Below are 20,208 nucleotides of genomic sequence, written 5' to 3'. Positions count from 1 at the left end.
AACACATACACCGACTGGTACACCGACGGTGTTACCAGAGCGTCCCAGCTATTGCCTGAGTGTCTCTTGACCTGGCGCTTCAGGTGGGACGCCATCATAACCACCTTTGGTCTTTCCCAACGGTTTACAATCATGTGGAAACTTCCAGATTAAGTTTCCACTTTTCCGGGTGGAATTCATTTATGCTGAGGAAATCTTCCCAGTTGCCCACTCCCGGAATGAACACTGCTGACAGTGTTATCACATGATTTTCCGCCCAGCGAAGAATCCTTGCTGTCATTGCCCTCCTGCTTCTTGTGTCGCCCCGTCTGATAACGTGGGCGACCGCCATGATGATGTCCTACTGGATCAGCACCGGTTGACTTTGAAGCAGGAGTCTTCCTAGTCTCAGAGCATTGTAAATTGCCCTTAGCTCCAGTATATTCATGTGGAGAGAAGTCTCCAGACTTGACCACACTTCCTTGGAAATTTTTTCCCTGTGTGACTACTCCCCAGCCTCTCAGGCTGGTATCCGTGGTCCCCAGAACACAGTCCTGAATGCTGAGTGTGCTGCCCTCTAAAAGATGAGCACTCTGCAGCCCCCACAGAAGAGACACCCTTGTCCTTGGAGACAGGATTATCCGCTGATGCATCTGAAAATGCGATCCGGACCATTCGTCCAGCAAATCCCCTGAGATCTGCCGAATGGAATCGCTTCGTAAGAAGCCACCATTTTTCCCAGGACTCCTGTGCATTGATGCACTGATACTTGGCCTGGTTTTAGGAGGTTTCTGACTAGGTCGAATAACTCCTTGGCTTTTTCCTCCCGGAGGAACACCTTTTTCTGGACTATGCCCAGAATCATTCCTAGGAACAGCAGACGTATCGTCGGAAAACAGCTGCGATTCTTGGAATATTTAGAATCCAGTCGTGCTGTCGTAGAACTACTTTAGATAGTGCTCTTCCGACCTCCAACTGTTCTCTGGAACTTGCCCTTTTCAGGATATCGTCCAAGTAAGGGATAATTTAGATGCCTTTTTTCTTTGAAGAAACATCTTTTCGGCCATTACCTTGGTAAAAGGCCCGGGGTGCCGTGGATAATTCAAACGGCATCGTCTGAAACTGATATTGACAGTTCTGTACCACGAACCAGAGGTACCCTTGTTGAGAAGGGCAAATTTGGACATGGAGGTAATCCTTGATGTCCAGGGACACCATATAGTCCCCTTTTTTCCGGTTCGCTATCACTGCTCTGAGTGACTCCATCTCGATTTGAACCTTTTATGTAAGTGTTCAAAGATTTCAGTTTAGACTATGTCTCACCAAGCCGTCTGGCTTCAGTACCACAATATAGTGTGGAAAAATAATACCCTTTTCCTTGTTGTAGGAGGGGTACTTTGATTATCACCTGCTGGATATACAGCTTGTGAATTATTTCCAATGCTGCCTCCCTGTCGGAGGGAGCCGTTGGTAAAGCAGACTTCAGAAACCTGCGAGGAGAAGATGTCTCGACTCTCCAATCTGTACCCCTGGGATAATACTTGTACTATCTAGGGGTCAACCTGCGAGTGATCCCACTGCGCGCTGAGACTCTTGAGACTACCCCCCCACCTTGAGTCCGCTTGCACGGCCCCAGCGTCATGCTGAGGACTTGGCAGACGCGGTGGAGGGCTTCTTTTCCTGGGAAGGGGCTGCCTGCTGCAGTCTACTTCCCTTACCTCTATATCTGGGCAGATATGACTGGCCTTTTGCCTGCATGCCCTCATGGGAAAGGAAGGATTGAGGCTGAAAAGACGGTGTCTTTTTCAGCTGAGATGTAACTTGGGGTAAAAAGGTTGGATTTCCCAGCTGTTGCCGTGGTCCCCAGGTCCGATGGACCGACCCCAACTAACTCCTTCCCTTTATACGGCAATACTTCCATGTGCCGTATGGGATCTGTATCACCTGACCACTGTCGTGTCCATGACATCTTCTGGGTGATATGGACAACGTACTTATCTTGATGCCAGAGAGCAAATATCCCTCTGTGCATCTCACGTACATATATATAGAATGCATCCTATTAAATGCTCTATATGAATAAAATATTTTCAGTCAGGGAATCCGACCAAGCCAACCCAGCACTGCATCTCCAGGCTGATGGCGATCGCTGGTCGCAGTATAACCACCGTATGTGTGTATATACTTTTTAGGATATCTTTCCAGCTTCCTATCAGCTGGCTCCTTGAGGGCGGCCGTATCTGGAGACGGTAACGCCACTTGATAAGCGTGTGAGCGCCTTATCACCCTAAGGGGTGTTTCCCAACGCGCCCTAATTTCTGGCGGGAAAGGGTATAACGCCAATATTTGCTATCGGGGTAACCCCACGCATCATCACACACTTCATTTTATTTTATCGGATTCAGGAAAAACTACAGGTAGTTTTTTCACTCCCACATAATACCCTTTTTTGTGGTACTTGTAGTATCAGAAATATGCAACACCTCCTTCATTGCCCTTAACGTGTGGCCCTAATGAGAAATACGTTTGTTTATTCACCGTCGACACTGGATTCAGTGTCCGTGTCTGTGTCTGTGTCGACCGACTGAGGTAAATGGGCGTTTTTAACGCCCCTGACGGTGTTTCTGAGACGCCTGGACCGGTACTAATAGTTTGTCGGCCGTCTCACGTCGTCAACCGACCTTGCAGCGTGTTGACATTCTCACGTAAATCCCTAAATAAGCCATCCATTCCGGTGTCGACTCCCTAGAGAGTGACATCACCATTACAGGCAATTTCTCCGCCTCCTCACCAACATCGTCCTCATACATGTCGACACACACGTACCGACACACAGCACACACACCGGGAATGCTCTGACAGAGGACAGGACCCACACTAGCCCTTTGGGGAGACAGAGGGAGAGTTTGCCAGCACACACCAAAACGCTATAATTATATAGGGACAACCTTATATAAGTGTTTTCCCTTATAGCATCTTTATATATATCTCAATATCGCCAAAATCAGTGCCCCCCCTCTCTGTTTTAACCCTGTTTCTGTAGTGCAGTGCAGGGGAGAGCCTGGGAGCCTTCTCTCCAGGCTTTCTGTGAGAGAAAATGGTGCTGTGTGCTGAGGAGATAGGCCCCGCCCCTTTTTCGGCGGGCTCGTCTCCCGCTATTTAGTGAATCTTGGCAGGGGTTAAATATCTCCATATAGCCTCTGGGGGCTATATGTGAGGTATTTTTCGCCAAAAAAGGTTTTCATTTGCCTCCCAGGGCGCCCCCCTCCCAGCGCCCTGCACCCTCAGTGACTGCCGTGTGAAGTGTGCTGAGAGGAAAATGGCGCACAGCTGCAGTGCTGTGCGCTACCTTTAGAAGACTGCAGGAGTCTTCAGCCGCCGATTCTGGACCTCTTCTTACTTCAGCATCTGCAAGGGGGCCGGCGGCGCGGCTCCGGTGACCATCCAGGCTGTACCTGTGATCGTCCCTCTGGAGCTGATGTCCAGTAGCCAAGAAGCCAATCCATCCTGCACGCAGGTGAGTTCACTCCTTCTCCCCTAAGTCCCTCGTTGCAGTGATCCTGTTGCCAGCAGGACTCACTGTAAAATAAAAAACCTAAGCTAAACTTTCTCTAAGCAGCTCTTTAGGAGAGCCACCTAGATTGCACCCTTCTCGGCCGGGCACAAAAATCTAACTGGAGTCTGGAGGAGGGTCATAGGGGGAGGAGCCAGTGCACACCACCTGATCGGAAAGCTTTACTTTTTGTGCCCTGTCTCCTGCGGAGCCGCTATTCCCCATGGTCCTTTCAGGAACCCCAGCATCCACAAGGACGATAGAGAAAAGGTATTATACAAAAGGATTAAGATTAAACTAAACTCAGTTTTTGAGAAAGTGAACACTATCCTGTTTCATGTGCTGTTCTATTGTGTTTAGATCTTCCCTTGGTATCTTCGTTTTATCGACTTGGGTGGGGCACACGTTTTACCATTTTCATACTTAAAAGTAGTATGGGATGTTATTCTCTATAAAATGACACAAAATATTTAAAATAATTCTACAAGGAAATGCATTTACTTTGCACAATACAGAACGTTGCGAAGTTATTCCATCTACTTACTTGTCCGTCTGCCCTGCATTTGAGGTGCTCTCAGCTCTCATTCTTGTAAGTGCAGCAGCAGCTTCATCCAACGCACAGCTGACCGAGGACGTCAATCTGCGAAGCACCTCAGGATCTGCGAACGCCTTACCATCAGCAGTGGATAATTTACCAATTCCTTGTTAGCACAAGTCGCCAAGCCAATTAGTAGGTGAACGTAAAAAAATAAATAAAAAAAAATAAAAGGGAAAAGCCTACGGTTAGTGCTATCCATGCAAAACTAGCAGATACAGCTGAGCTCAGAGGTTACTGGCTGGCAATGAATGCTTCACATGCTGGACAGAAATCTGCTTAGCACAGTACTGCAACATAAAATGCAGCAAAATAAAAAAGGTACTAGATATGTATATATATTTTTTTCAAAGTTAACAAAATACGCATGACAACATTTTTTTACAAAACAGATTACGTGGCACTTAAATTTTTACTACAGCATGCAATGACATCCGAAAACATATGATGTAATTATCGAGTTGCTGTGAGCGCAAATTCTACATTAAAATAATGGATAACGCTGCATATAGAGCAGGGATTTGGATGGGCATTTTGAAACAAACTGAAGTGAAATAATAAATGTTGTCTGTTGTTACTATAAAATTATTGAGAATAAAATTACTCTAACTGGAACTGTCTAAAGTAAAAGTCCAACACGCATATTACTTCTGGGAAGAAGATTTAAAACCACTGGTTGTAGTTTTGGGTTTATTAATTTATACAGATCTATATTCATTAACACCAATTAAAAAGGTATGCAATTTTAGGATTACAAAAATATGCCATATTGACAACTTAATATCAGACTGACCTGTATTTCTGCCAATTTAAATACATATATTGTGTGTTCGATTCTACCACTTATTAAAACAGTATGTTTTTATACAACTGATCTATTTTACTACAGCTTTGTTCTTTACTATTAGTACCTAGTTTGTTGAATTTTGGTGACTGAAACTGAAGCAAGGTGTGATTTACATTTGTTTCGGAGCAATCCAATTGTCCCCACCTGTCCCTGAGTGCGCACTCATTAGTACCATGTTTTGCAGCGCAAAGAAGGGAAACCCATCTAAACTACTGCTTTGAGCGATTGCTTTGGGCGCCCAAAGTGCTGACTTATCACACATTTCACATCGCCGGCTCCTGAAATGTCCCCCTATGGCTATTCGCACATGAACGGAGCAACAATTGAATTGCTCCGTCGAGCACCATCTACTTGCAGACCCAGAGAAAAACAAGTGAATTTTCCCCTAAATCTCTTTACATTTCCAAAACAGTTGCAAGCAACTGTCGGTTCTGTATAAGCAGACACGGCAAAGTTTAACTAACATAAATGGATAGGAGACCTATGTGAATGCTATGCTTTCTGCAAGTCAATTGTGATAAATTGAGCAAAATTAAATAAAACATATATCTAAGAATACCCAGTAATGGATGGTACACGCTTTATCAAAAGTCAAGTGGGTAGGAACAGTTTTTCTGGTTGTATTAAGTAACTTAGGGGTATACTCAATTGAAGGCGAAAGCTGCAGTCTGTCAAAAAGACGGCAGTTTTTGACTTTTTAAAGGTCGAATTGTGATTCGACCTATTCAATCAAACCCCAAATTTTGAGACAAGTCGAGGTATTAGACTTATCAAAAAAGCATGTGGCTCGGCGGAATAGCTGCCGATCCACGTGCTTGTGTCGAAAACGTGGCCAAAACCATGAGGCGGGCAGAGCCGAGGCGGGGGCGGGCAGAGCCGAAGCGGGGGCGGGCAGAGCCGAGGCGGGGACCGTGTGAGCAGCGCTGAGGCGGGGACCGTGTGAGCAGCGCTGAAGGATGTCACAGCCGCCGCTCATAGCAGCGTCCACCCGGCTCCAGCAAGCGAGACCTCGCTTGCTGGAGCCGGGTGGACGCTGCCGCGAGCGGCGGCTGTGATGCATGGACAGAGAGGAAAGACTGGAGAGGCAGAGAGACTGGGGGGGGGGGGGGGGGGGGGAGGGGGGGAGCCCAGGTCGGATCCATTCCGACAAATTAGTGTCGGAATGGATCCAACTACAATTGAATATACCCCTTAGACTTTAAAATGAAAAGACAAACCATAGTAGCAAATAAAGGCATTTGCCACATTTCTAAAACTATTTTTAAAAACAAAATTTGTTGGGACACAAAAAAAGGAAGAGTTATTTTACGGCCAGAAGAGAACAAATTAAAATACTCTCTACTCGCCAAGTGCCAATAAACAACATTCTTAACACGGCTGGTGTGATCTGTCAATAAATGCCAAATCACGTGAACAGACACCTCTCTGTTTCACTACTTCCTTGAAGCTCCTCTTTGTGTAACAGTCATCCAGATATTGAGGGTGATGTCTGGCATATCACATTAGACCAGCACCTTTCATTTTTCTGTGCACCTCTATTGAATGCAAAGAAAAACAAGTCACATTGCTGGTTGCAATCTGCTGTTCTGGAACAGTATATACTGTAGTTGAGCAGCTAACTGAATCCTTCCCATACAGTTAGATGCCACAATGTATACACAGAAAAGCCCTAAAACATTTAGGTACATAAGGTAAAAAGGTTGGGTAGGTAGGGGAGAATTTGGAAGGCATTTTATTGGGATGGTGCCTGCAGCAATGTGAAGAGTCATAAAAAATAATTTGTGCCTCTTTTGGTTTAAAAGAAAATATCAAAATACATATTGCAACTACTGTAAACATAACCTAGAAAACATACCTGCAGCTTCAAGCAGAGCCTCCAGTCTAGCCTGTGTCTCAGGATCAACTGTTCTTAAATCCGTTCCATCAGTTGTGCCTGATAAAAGCAGTTTGGATGCAGTCTCAAGCATAGGATTTTCCAAATCATCTTGGTCTAAAATAAAGGATTCAACCTATAATAGAAAAACAAAAAAAAATGATTAATTGAACATAAAAATGCACAATATAATGTAAAGTTATGTAAGCGCAGATTAGCCCAACGCTAGAATACAGTGTAAAAATAGAGCTTATCGATGTGTATGCAACATGTAAAATCATGCAAGCAAAAAATAAATATAGTACTCCAGCCTATCTCCTGTATCATTACCAACATAACTGTACACAGATGTGTCCTCTTACATTTTTGCTCTGTGTGCTATAAGCAGCGTTACACAACGGGCAAGTGCCATGTGTCTCTGCAGCGCCAATCATCATTTTTTTTCGATTTTCTCAGTGAAAATGCCTCTTAGACGCAATATACGATGCATGAGTAGCTTCTGCTGATTAAAATTATATGCAGCATGCCTATATTCTGTGCGTGACTGCGACTATTTGTATACCAGATGTTATGCTACAGTATTTTCCTGGAAAAAACAAATGTGGCACTTTGGATGCAGATACAGCCGTAATTACACACAGAATATAGCCATGCTGCATATCATTTTAATCAGCATAAGCTACTTGTGCGTCCTATTGCATTATATCCAAGACACATTTTTGCTGGGGGGAAAAACCCGCAAAAAAGGCGCTTGGCGCTACCAAGTACTGCCACGTCATGGCGTGACTTGAAGGGCTATTTAGCGTGACTGCAGCAAGGATGTAAGAGGACAGCAATAAACACTAATGGAACATATTAATAAATATGCTGGGTATACATTGTCTCGATATGCTGTTTATCAGTGAATAAGGTCAATAACTGCATAGTGTGTAGCCACGACCAACCACAAATTATCGGTCTGTCTGATATGCCAAGTACTCTGGCACATCTCAGACAGAATTTCTGAGCACGCCGCATAGGCAATGTATGCTGCACCTGGCTGAGCGACCAACATTTCTCCTGTTCTTTTACAGGGGTGGGGTGCGGGGACGACGTCTCCTCCCCAGCAGGGGAAAGCCGATATCCCATGGCCATACAGTGAGATATCTCACAGTGGATGGTTATATCTGCTGGGTATCAAGCGTTTTATCGGACATTTCAAAAACCTTGTTCTAGTACTAGGCTTTATTGAACAGCTGTAGATGGAACTGTGCAGGAGGGAGAGCGACACCTGCAAGTTGTTCCTTCAAATGTTGTTACCTCTACATAGATAACAAAACGCCTTCTAAATTTCAAATGACTGTGTGTGATCTCAGGAGGTTTAATAATTTTGTATGGATCAGCATGTGCATCATGACCAAATGATTTGGGTGTAGTATGGTATGCCGGAGGCCGGAATCCCGGCCGCCGGCATAAAGACAGCTGAATGGTCAGTGCCACTGTTTGCAAGGGGGGTGATGATGGCATGGGTGTGGTATGAGTTGCTGCCAGCCGGGTCCACGTCGGCCAGCATACATGCACCAGCTCGCCGGCAGCAGGGCGAGCGCAAATGAGCCCCTTGTGGGCTCGCTGCACTCGCCACGCTATCTATTCTCCTTCCAGGGGGGTCGTGGACCCCCAAGAGAGAGAAAAGGTGTCGGTATGCCGGGTGTCGGGATCCCAATGGCCGGCAAACTGAAGACCACCCAATGATTTGATATTAAAGAACTTGCAGGTAAATTAAGGCCTTGAACAGTCCTAACATACTGAGTGCACATCAACCATCTATGTACCTCATGAAAATACATCGCACTTATATTATTTCAAGTGAAGTTTGACAATTTTCTTTTTATGTAAATGCCAACTGATAAGATGCCTAATGCTCATAAGAATAAAGTATTTTCCTATGAGCAAACCTGTGTCTTCATAACCTTGTATCTAACAAACACATTTCCCAATGTTGCAACTGTCGAAGTCAGAAAAATATCACTCCACGCGTTGCCATATTTGCACCTCATGCGAGTGCCTGCTGCGTGTCCGTGAGCCCTCCCGTGCGTGCGCATACTCGCCTTGGCGTGCACCCGCAGGCGCACGGTATGCGCATTTACGGTAGAGTTTATGTGCGCCTAGCGTGCGACTCAATCGTAACATATTTTAACCATATAATGTATTTTGTAGATTATGGTCCCTTTGATAGAATCTGAAAGTTTAGTTAATGTAGCATGTTCATAGACAAAGAGATCCCTCTTTGTTTGATACGAAGGGTCAGACAGGGGTTACACAGTGGTGTTTAGTATCCATCGGAAGAGTATTTAATTAGCAATATTCCGGTGTTGGTTTGAAGCGGATTAATCGCTCGTGCGAATAGTTATGGACATAAGAAGTTTATGGACTTTTACTGTATTTGCACTTTATTATCCATGCGGCGGGAAACCTAGTTTCCCACCCACCTGAGCAGTTGGAAATAGTCACAGCCCACCTGTATGAATCAACCTATGACCTTTTGTTATAATGCGAAGACGAATTCCTGTGTCCAATGAACAATAAGAATATAGGGACCATTGTACTATATTGTGTGCAGTGTATATAAGGGTCACCGTCCCCAGACCGGCCAGTACTCTCTCTTCAACAGTTATCGCTGATAATTGGAGGACTGGATTCCGGTTGCGCCTGCGAGTGTTCCCCGTATGGTATGTTTCTCTGTTGCCACTTTGTTACCCGTATATTGTTAGCCACTCACACTTAGTCTATGTATTTGTAATGCGATCGTTCTCTATTGTGTATATTACTGTCTAGATACCCTGTTAGAATTATATGTTAGTTTGTAGCGTATGACTTGTGAACTGTTTCTCTTTTCAAAATAACTTAAGACTCTTGTTAGTAAAAGGTGTTGGATCCTTAGCACGGTATTGTGTGTTCATTATATTGCAAGGGGTAATAGGAGCGTCTCAATCGCTCAAACAGCTGTAGTATTAACAAGGTTAAACAGCGTTATATCGTTACAGTGTTTTAGTACAAGGTTTACAGCATAAGAATATCCTTTCTGTGTGTTACATACAAGGTTTACTGATTGTCATCTTGTGAGCGTCTGCGCCGCTCGTGATCTCCTCGTGGTCTCGAGCGTCCGCTACAGTAGTCGGCAGCCTATAGCGTGCTTGCCTCTACGCAAGCGAACGTGCCGCTCGTGCGTCTTATCTACGGCTGAACGTCTGTGACGCAAAGTGCGTACCCTTACGGTACTACATGCTCCAATAGCGTACAAAGTCTCTTAACCTTTTAGAGTGTTTAATAAGGTAATCAATATCACCATTCTCAATTGGGAGCTCGTCCTCCGGTCTTCACATATCTGCACTAGGTAATTTTAGCAGACATTATCGGTCAGCAAAGGGCGGAAAAGGTAGTATCCCTCGTTAAACCGTTTGGAGGTCGGGGATACTGCAGTGCTGACCAGTTAATTGTCTGCTTCACTTGGTAAGGAGTGCTGAGGGAATTCGGGAACTGGAAGGTAGGAACAGTACGTTATTGTCTTTGTAAATCTGGTTTTCATTTCTATTTGGTGCCAACTACACACGCAGATTGGATGGTTTGTCTGTTTAAATAGGTTTAAAAAAAAAATTATTTTTAATCGCTCTGCATAGCGTGATAACTAAAAGGAGCTGGCATGATGACTTTCTTTGTGACAAGAAGCAGCATGGTCTGTCCACCATTTTGTGCGGCCCTCATGGAGGTGAAAGGGGGAGGAGCAGCGGCCATTTTGGGAAGGTCACATTTGTATTTTTTTTTTTTCCCCCAAGCGGCTGATTTTCAGTTGACTCAGGAAATAATCAGCCATCCACTGTCAAAAAGAAATCATAATTTAATGAGTTTTTTTTTATATGCATTTGTTTAGTCCATATCATAGTCAATCATAAGTAGTTCAGATAGAGTTTAATAACAGTTAATAAATTAAATATTTGATTTAAGAAATATACAAATAAAACAAAGTAGTTTTTTTTTGGTCACTGTCTCTCTTCAAAAAAACCGGTTTTAACTCTGCTACTTGTAGGATGGCCATTGAAATGCAAATGACCTGTGGGACTGGTTTGTTGTTTTTTTTCTCTCTCCCAGCAGTGAAAGAAATCGCACATTCATATGCAAATTAGAAGCACTGAATAGGGTCTCATATGTAATATCTATGTGTGTGTGCTTACATCAATGTATGTTATTAGATTAATTTAGAATTGCATGTTCATTTGTGTAATCTTCACATCTCACTTTCCTGGTTGCCATTTCATAATTGATAACGTGCTGAGAAAGATTTGTTGCTATTGGTAGTTAAAGAGTAAAATAAGAATTTACTTACCGATAATTCTATTTCTCGGAGTCCGTAGTGGATGCTGGGGTTCCTGAAAGGACCATGGGGAATAGCGGCTCCGCAGGAGACAGGGCACAAAAAAGTAAAGCTTTTACCAGATCAGGTGGTGTGCACTGGCTCCTCCCCCTATGACCCTCCTCCAGACTCCAGTTAGGTACTGTGCCCGGACGAGCGTACACAATAAGGGAGGCAATTTGAATCCCGGGTAAGACTCATACCAGCCACACCAATCACACCGTACAACTTGTGATCTAAACCCAGTTAACAGTATGATAACAGAAAGAGCCTCTTAAAGATGGCTCCTTAACAATATAACCCGAATTTGTTAACAATAACTATGTACAGTATTGCCGATAATCCGCACTTGGGATGGGCGCCCAGCATCCACTACGGACTCCGAGAAATAGAATTATCGGTAAGTAAATTCTTATTTTCTCTATCGTCCTAAGTGGATGCTGGGGTTCCTGAAAGGACCATGGGGATTATACCAAAGCTCCCAAACGGGCGGGAGAGTGCGGATGACTCTGCAGCACCGAATGAGAGAATTCCAAGTCCTCTTTTGCCAGGGTATCAAATTTGTAGAATTTTACAAACGTGTTTTCCCCCGACCACGTAGCTGCTCGGCAGAATTGTAATGCCGAGACCCCTCGGGCAGCCGCCCAAGATGAGCCCACCTTCCTTGTGGAATGGGCCTTAACAGATTTAGGCTGTGGCAGGCCTGCCACAGAATGAGCAAGTTGAATTGTGTTACAAATCCAACGAGCAATCGTCTGCTTAGAAGCAGGGGCACCCAACTTGTTGGGTGCATATAGTATCAACAGCGAGTCAGATTTTCTGACTTCAGCCGTCCTTGAAATGTATATTTTTAAGGCTCTGACAACGTCCAACAACTTGGAGTCCTCCAAGTCGCCAGTGGCCGCAGGCACCACAATAGGTTGGTTCAGGTGAAACGCTGATACCACCTTAGGGAGAAAATGCGGACGAGTCCTCAGTTCTGCCCTATCCGAATGGAAGATTAGATAAGGGCTTTTATAAGATAAAGCCGCCAATTCAGATACTCTCCTGGCGGAAGCCAGGGCCAGTAACATAGTCACTTTCCATGTGAGATATTTAAAATCCACCTTTTTCAATGGTTCAAACCAATGGGATTTGAGGAAATCTAAAACTACATTTAGATCCCACGGTGCCACCGGAGGCACCACAGGAGGCTGTATATGCAGTACTCCTTTAACAAAAGTCTGTACCTCAGGAACTGAGGCCAATTCTTTTTGGAAGAATATTGACAGGGCCGAAATTTGAACCTTAATAGATCTCAATTTGAGACCCATAGACAATCCTGATTGTAGGAAATGTAGGAAACGACCCAGTTGAAATTCCTCCGTCGGAACACTCCGATCCTCGCACCACGCGACATATTTTCGCCAAATGCGGTGATAATGTTTCGCGGTGACTTCCTTCCTTGCCTTAATCAAGGTAGGAATGACTTCTTCTGGAATGCCTTTCCCTTTTAGGATCTGGCGTTCAACCGCCATGCCGTCAAACGCAGCCGCGGTAAGTCTTGAAAGAGACAGGGACCCTGTTGTAGCAGGTCCCTTCTCAGAAGTAGAGGGCACGGGTCGTCCGTGACCAACTCTTGAAGTTCCGGGTACCAAGTCCTTCTTGGCCAATCCGGAGCCACTAGTATTGTTCTTACTCCTCCTCACCGTATAATCTTCAATACCTTTGGTATGAGAGGCAGAGGAGGAAACACATATACTGATTTGTACACCCAAGGTGTTACCAGTGCGTCCACAGCTATTGCCTGTGGATCTCTTGACCTGGCGCAATACTTGTCCAGTTTCTTGTTGAGGCGAGACGCCATCATGTCTACCATTGGTCTTTCCCAACAGTTTATTAGCATGTGGAAGACTTCTGGATGAAGACCCCCCTCTCCCGGGTGAATATCGTGTCTGCTGAGGAAGTCTGCTTCCCAGTTGTCCACGCCCGGGAAGAACACTGCTGACAGTGCTATTACGTGATTCTCCGCCCAGCGAAGAATCTTGGCAGCTTCTGCCATTGCACTCCTGCTTCTTGTGCCGCCCTGTCTGTTTACATGGGCGACCGCCGTGATGTTGTCCGACTGAATCAACACCGGTTTTCCTTGCAGGAGTGGTTCCGCCTGGCTTAGAGCATTTTAGATTGCTCTTAGTACCAGAATGTTTATGTGAAGAGACTTTTCCAGGTTCGTCCATACCCCCTGGAAGTTTCTTCCTTGTGTGACTGCTCCCCAACCTCTCAGGCTGGCGTCCGTGGTCACCAGGATCAAATCCTGTATGCCGAATCTGCGGCCCTCCAATAGATGAGCCTTTTGCAACCACCACAGAAGATATACCCTTGTCCTTGGCGACAGGGTTATTCGCAGGTGCATCTGAGGATGCGACCCTGACCATTTGTCCAACAGATCCCTTTGGAAAATTCTTGCATGGAATCTGCCGAATGGAATTGCTTCGTAAAAAGCCACCATTTTTCCCAGGACTCTTGTGCATTGATGTACAGACACCTTTCCTGGTTTTAGGAGGTTCCTGACAGGTCGGATAACTCCTTGGCTTTTTCCTCGGGAAGAAAAACCTTTTTCTGAACCGTGTCCAGAATCATCCCTAGGAACAGCAGACGTATCGTCGGAAAACAGCTGCGATTCTTGGAATATTTAGAATCCAGTCGTGCCGTCGAAGAACTACTTTAGATAGTGCTCTTCCGACCTCCAACTGTTCTCTGGAACTTGCCCTTTTTAGGTCGTGCAAGTAAGGGATAATTTAGATGCCTTTTTTCTTTGAAGAAACATCTTTTCGGCCATTACCTTGGTAAAAAGGCCCGGGGTGCCGTGGATAATTCAAACGGCATCGTCTGAAACTGATATTGACAGTTCTGTACCACGAACCAGAGGTACCCTTGATGAGAAGGACAAAATTTGGACATGGAGGTAATCCTTGATGTCCAGGGACACCATATAGTCCCCTTTTTTCCGGTTCGCTATCACTGCTCTGAGTGACTTTATCTCGATTTGAACCTTTTATGTAAGTGTTCAAAACATTTTAGATTTAGACTATGTGTCACCAAGCCGTCTGGCTTCAGTACCACAATATCGTGTGGAAAAATAATACCCTTTTCCTTGTCGTAGGAGGGGTACTTTGATTATCACCTGCTGGATATACAGCTTGTGAATTGTTTCCAATGCTGCCTCCCTGTCGGAGGGAGCCGTTGGTAAAGCAGACTTCAGGAACCTGCGAGGAGAAGATGTCTCGACTCTCCAATCTTTACCCCTGGGATAATACTCGTACGATCTAGGGGTCAACTTGCGAGTGATCCCACTGCGCCCTGAGACTCTTGAGACTACCCCCCCACCTTGAGTCCGCTTGCACGGCCCCAGCGTCATGCTGAGGACTTGGCAGACGCGGTGGAGGGCTTCTTTTCCTGGGAAAGGGCTGCCTGCTGCAGTCTACTTCCCTTACCTCTATGTCTGGGCAGATATGACTGGCCTTTTGCCTGCATGCCCTCATGGGAAAGGAAAGATTGAGGCTGAAAAGACGGTGTCTTTTTTAGCTGAGATGTAACTTGGGGTAAAAAAGGTTGGATTTCCCAGCTGTTGCTGTGGTCCCCAGGTCCGATGGACCGACCCCCAAATAACTCCTTCCCTTTATACAGCAATACTTCCATCTGCCGTATGGGATCTGTATCACCTGACCACTGTCGTGTCCCTGACATCTTCTGGGAGATATGGACAACGCACTTATCTTGATGCCAGAGAGCAAATATCCCTCTGTGCATCTCACATACATATATATAGAATGCATCCTATTAAATGCTCTACATGAATAAAATATTTTCAGTCAGGGAATCCGACCAAGCCAACCCAGCACTGCATCTCCAGGCTGATGGCGATCGCTGGTCGCAGTATAACCACCGTATGTGTGTATATACTTTTTAGGATATTTTTCCAGCTTCCTATCAGCTGGCTCCTTGAGGGCGGCCGTATCTGGAGACGGTAACGCCACTTGATAAGCGTGTGAGCGCCTTATCACCCTAAGGGGTGTTTCCCAACGTACCCTAATTTCTGGCGGGAAAGGGTATAACGCCAATATTTGCTATCGGGGTAACCCTACGCATCATCACACACTTCATTTTATTTTATCTGATTCAGGAAAAACTACAGGTAGTTTTTTCACTCCCACATAATACCCTTTCTTGTGGTACTTGTAGTATCAGAAACACGTAACACCTCCTTCATTGCCCTTAACGTGTGGCCCTAATGAGAAATACGTTTGTTTATTCACCGTCGACACTGTATTCAGTGTCCGTGTCTGTGTCTGTGTCGACCGACTGAGGTAAATGGGCGTTTTTAAAACCCCTGACGGTGTTTCTGAGACGCCTGGACCGGTCCTAATAGATTGTCGGCCGTCTCATGTCGTCAACCGACCTTGCAGCGTGTTGACATTCTCACGTAATTCTCTAAATAAGCCATCCATTCCGGTGTCGACTCCCTAGAGAGTGACATCACCATTACAGGCAATTTCTCCGCCTCCTCACCAACATCGTCCTCATACATGTCGACACACACGTACCGACACACAGCACACACACCGGGAATGCTCTGACAGAGGACAGGACCCACTAGCCCTTTGGGGAGACAGAGGGAGAGTCTGCCAGCACACACCAAAAACGCTATAATTATATAGGGACAACCTTATATAAGTGTTTCTCCCTTATAGCATCTTTTATATATATACAATATCGCCAAAATCAGTGCCCCCCCTCTCTGTTTTAACCCTGTTTCTGTAGTGCAGTGCAGGGGAGAGCCTGGGAGCCTTCTCTCCAGCTTTTCTGTGAGAGAAAATGGCGCTGTGTGCTGAGGAGATAGGCCCCGCCCCTTTTTCGGCGGGCTCGTCTCCCGCTATTTTTGAAGTTAGGCAGGGGTTAAATATCTCCATATAGCCTCTGTGGGCTATATGTGAGGTATTTTTTGCCTCTAATAAGGTTTTTATTTGCCTCTCAGAGCGCCCCCCCCAGCGCTCTGCACCCTCAGTGACTGTTGTGTGAAGTGTGCTGAGAGGAAAATGGCGCACAGCTGCAGTGCTGTGCGCTACCTTTATGAAGACTCAGGAGTCTTCAGCCGCCGATTTTGGACCTCTTCTCTCTTCAGCGTCTGCAAGGGGGCCGGCGGCGCGGCTCCGGTGACCATCCAGGCTGTACCTGTGATCGTCCCTCTGGAGCTAGTGTCCAGTAGCCAAGCAGCAAATCCACTCTGCACGCAGGTGAGTTCACTACTTCTCCCCTAAGTCCCTCGTTGCAGTGATCCTGTTGCCAGCAGGACTCACTGTAAAGTAAAAAACCTAAGCTAAACTTTCTCTAAGCAGCTCTTTAGGAGAGCCACCTAGATTGCACCCTTCTCGTTCGGGCACAAAATCTAACTGGAGTCTGGAGGAGGGTCATAGGGGGAGGAGCCAGTGCACACCACCTGATCTGGTAAAAGCTTTACTTTTTTGTGCCCTGTCTCCTGCGGAGCCGCTATTCCCCATGGTCCTTTCAGGAACCCCAGCATCCACTTAGGACGATAGAGAAAAAATGATACATTAAGGGAGTAATTGTAAAAAAAAACCAAGCACACAGCATAGAAGATACTGTGTGGTGTACGGTAAGCGATTTCTGTTGAATATTGTTTACATTGATAGAAACGTGTTGATTGTGTCGCTGTGGGCGTATCTGCACTTTGTGCATAAGGGTCTCGGACAACGTGCGAAAGCACGTACGTGACGCAAAGGCATACGCACGTGGCGTGTTTTTACGCAACGGAGCGTACGGATACGCCCATTGAGACTCAGATCACACAATAACCTTGTTTAGGGTGGGCGGTATAGTATAGCCACCTGATAAATAGCACACGGTTGTTCAGTTCAGTTTTTCCAAAAAGTATTAGTTAAAAGAAAACCTTTTTTCTACTGCAAACCCAGGGATTGGACCCCTACCTGTATGAAAGGAATTTCTGTACAGAAAGATTAAAAGTGTATATGATTGAATAGGAGTGAGTGTGGAACTTAAGGTATTATTTTTGTGAACCCACAAATCGGGATCCCGTCGGAGACCACATCAGGTGAGTGGACACTTGGTGGCGTGGGACTGGCTTGCCCGCGTTAACATTGTATAAAGTAAAGGAGCAAGTAGTTTCCGCAGACAAAAAGACTGCGAGGTATTTAAGCGCAGCCCAGGGGGTTTGGCGTAGCACCCATATAGTCAAGGTAAAGCTCCGGCTGAAGGTTTCGCAGCCTAAACAACCGATTCCGCTGGTCGTAAGGCGGATAAGTAATAGTTACTTATACGCAGTGCGACTGTACCGCACGTAATTGTGTGCATTAGTTTGTTACCTTGGTACCCATCAACAATTTACTGTGGGATCATAAACGCTAATTGTACATTCTAACGTGATTTGTGTAGGTGTTTGTTATTTTAAGGGAGTTTCGCTGTTCACTCAGGAAATCTCTAACAACTAATATTTGCTGGGGAGGGTAGCATACTCCCAACACGCCCCAGTAAATAGAGGTCACAGGACGGAAGTGAGTGAAAGCACTAGTTGAACTTTCACCGTCGCCTTACCGCGGGCAAATTTGGTCTGTTAGTAAGAATTAGCTAAGACAGCAATATCTACAAACGATGGGGGCCAGTTGTTCAAAGAAGGGACGTCCAACAAGGGTTCACGTTGGTGGTTGCTGGCCCAAAGGGTCCGCACGGTATATGTGTGAAAAATACGGATCTCACACACAGGTATTATGCAACGAATGGGAACGTATGACAGAGGATGATGGGGAACAGTTTCCCCGGGTAGGCAGTCTGAACCCTGAGGTATTGCAGAATCTAAGAAAAAGGATAGGTCTAATAAAATCTGCCAAGCAGAGGATTAGACAAAATGATTGTTTACAGTTATGGCAACAGGAGAGTGAAATACAGCAGGAATTAGCTCAGAAAGCAAATTCAAATCCTGGTAGAAATCTAATAGCAACAGCACCACCACCATATATAGTAGGGGACAAAGTGGCTGCAGAGAACGACTTGCGGGTGCACAATAAGAGTGCACTTAACCAAATGTAGTAATGAAAAGAATAATTGTAATAAATATAACAATGATAAAAGTAACACCTGTAACTATGATAAAAGTAACACCTGTAACTATGATAAATGCAAAACTGATAAATGTACAAATTCTAACCCGTGCCAGTTGCACTCCATGTTAAACTTCCCTCAGGACTACAAGCAAGAAAGTGAGCCCAGCACGATATCGGCACCTCTTCCAGCATCCAGCCAGAGACATCCAGGTGGACGCGACCAAATTGGTAAAAACAGTAATCAAACCCCCTAACGGAGGGTCAGGTGAGGTCGTGTCCACAGGTACGTACGGTGTTATATATCACGCACAAACAAATGTACCCCATATTGTAAGACCAACACAAGGTGATGTAATTGAATTTAGTCCTGTCAGGGTGATCACAGTCCCCAATGGGAAGACTGACGATCAGGGAATCATTCCCGTCAAGGACAGTGCAATGCGCCATCCCTGGTCCCGGACAGAATTGAGATCAATCATGTCTGATTTCCCAGATCCTAGGAAAGATCTAGATGTATGTCAAAGGTTCATTAAAGAACTAGGAAACTCCACAGAACCCACCAACAAAGATTGGCGGACAGTGCTGAGGGCATGTTTGCTCTCCAGTGTTGACCCTGCGAAATTTATTGCTGATTGTAAATTAAACACAGAGGTACCACGTACGGAGGAAAACAATCAGGAATGTATTAAGCAGATCAACCGACAGTTAGGAGTATATTTCCCAGCCATTGTCGAGAGGAACAAAATTTTCTCCATAAGACAAAACGAAGGGGAAAGTATTTCTGATTATTTCCATCGGGCATTGCAGGACATGACTAGGTATACAAGTATAGGAAACATTGAAACAAGTGCACCGCACAGAGAAGTAGCGGTTAAGGTATTAATGAATGGTTTAAAGGAGGTGTTGAGAACAAGGATACAGACCACCAACCCAAACTGGAGAAATATCTCGGTGGCTGCATTAAGAGAGGCCGCTATTGATCATGATCTGAACATTAGCAAACACCTGAAGTCACAAGGCAGTAAGCAAATGACTACCAGTGGAAAAGCCCTGACAACAAAGCAACACCAGCTTAAGCCCCAAACCCCTGCGAGAAATTCAAATGTGGTAGTTTGTTACAATTGTCATAAAGAGGGACATTTTGCACGAGACTGTAGATTGAACAAAGCACAGACAGATAAGAAGCCTCAGGTCCCGGTGGGTAAGTCTAAGTCAAAGATGATAAAGTGTTACAATTGCCAGAAGGAAGGTCATTTTGCACGTAAGTGTATGATCAAAGATTCACAGAAGGTATATCAACTCCCTAGACAACGACATAATCATGGTATCCAAGGAATCAGGGAGGTACAGGGAAAGCGGTTGACGGTGATGAGCATCCAAGCGTTTGAGGAGGCATCAAATCAACCAAGACCCCATTTCACTGACACTTGGAGGAAGCCCAGGGTTTGTGATCTTTGCAAAAGAGAAGGGCATTATGCCAGCAACTGTAACAGCCCACATAAAGTCAGACCCCCTAGACAAGAACATGAGCAGAGTTATGATACACAAAATCGTAATGGTACCACATATGTAAAATTTTGAGCTACACCCATAAATGTAGTCGGGAAAGGTGATCATTAGGACTGATGGAAAATCTGAGGTTAAAGTAAATAAATTGGGAGGTCATTCCCTGAAGACACAGGAATGACCGGGTGAAACGTTGTAAATGTATCTGTAAAATGTTTTTTTTTCTCTCCCCATCTCTGACGATTATCGGTAGGACTCAAACATTACATAGCTACTTGGTCTTTGCAGAAGTCTACCAAACCCCAGCATGACCTACCCGCATCCTGGCCAGATACAAAGGGTGGAGTATGGAG

General features: G+C 45.2%; 1 protein-coding gene across 6 annotated transcripts in view; it reads right to left on the bottom strand.

The window, feature by feature from the left end:
* ANKRD17 (ankyrin repeat domain 17) overlaps positions 1-20,208 on the bottom strand; it is a 405,562-nt gene that overhangs the window by 211,513 nt on the left and 173,841 nt on the right. For 5 of the 6 annotated variants that reach the window (XM_063920096.1, XM_063920092.1, XM_063920091.1 and 2 more), the window contains exons 2-3: positions 6,830-6,983; positions 4,077-4,233 (exon numbers count right to left, since the gene is read on the bottom strand). In XM_063920096.1, the coding sequence (XP_063776166.1) occupies positions 4,077-4,233; positions 6,830-6,983 (311 nt within the window). The remainder of the gene's footprint in view (positions 1-4,076; positions 4,234-6,829; positions 6,984-20,208) is intronic. The other variant, XM_063920093.1, reaches the window with a different exon arrangement.

The sequence above is a fragment of the Pseudophryne corroboree genome, chromosome 1 (genome assembly GCF_028390025.1).
Source record: "Pseudophryne corroboree isolate aPseCor3 chromosome 1, aPseCor3.hap2, whole genome shotgun sequence".
Classification (NCBI taxonomy): Eukaryota; Metazoa; Chordata; class Amphibia; order Anura; family Myobatrachidae; genus Pseudophryne; species Pseudophryne corroboree.
Note: the sequence above shows the minus strand (reverse complement) of the source record. Positions and strands in the feature narration are given on the sequence as shown.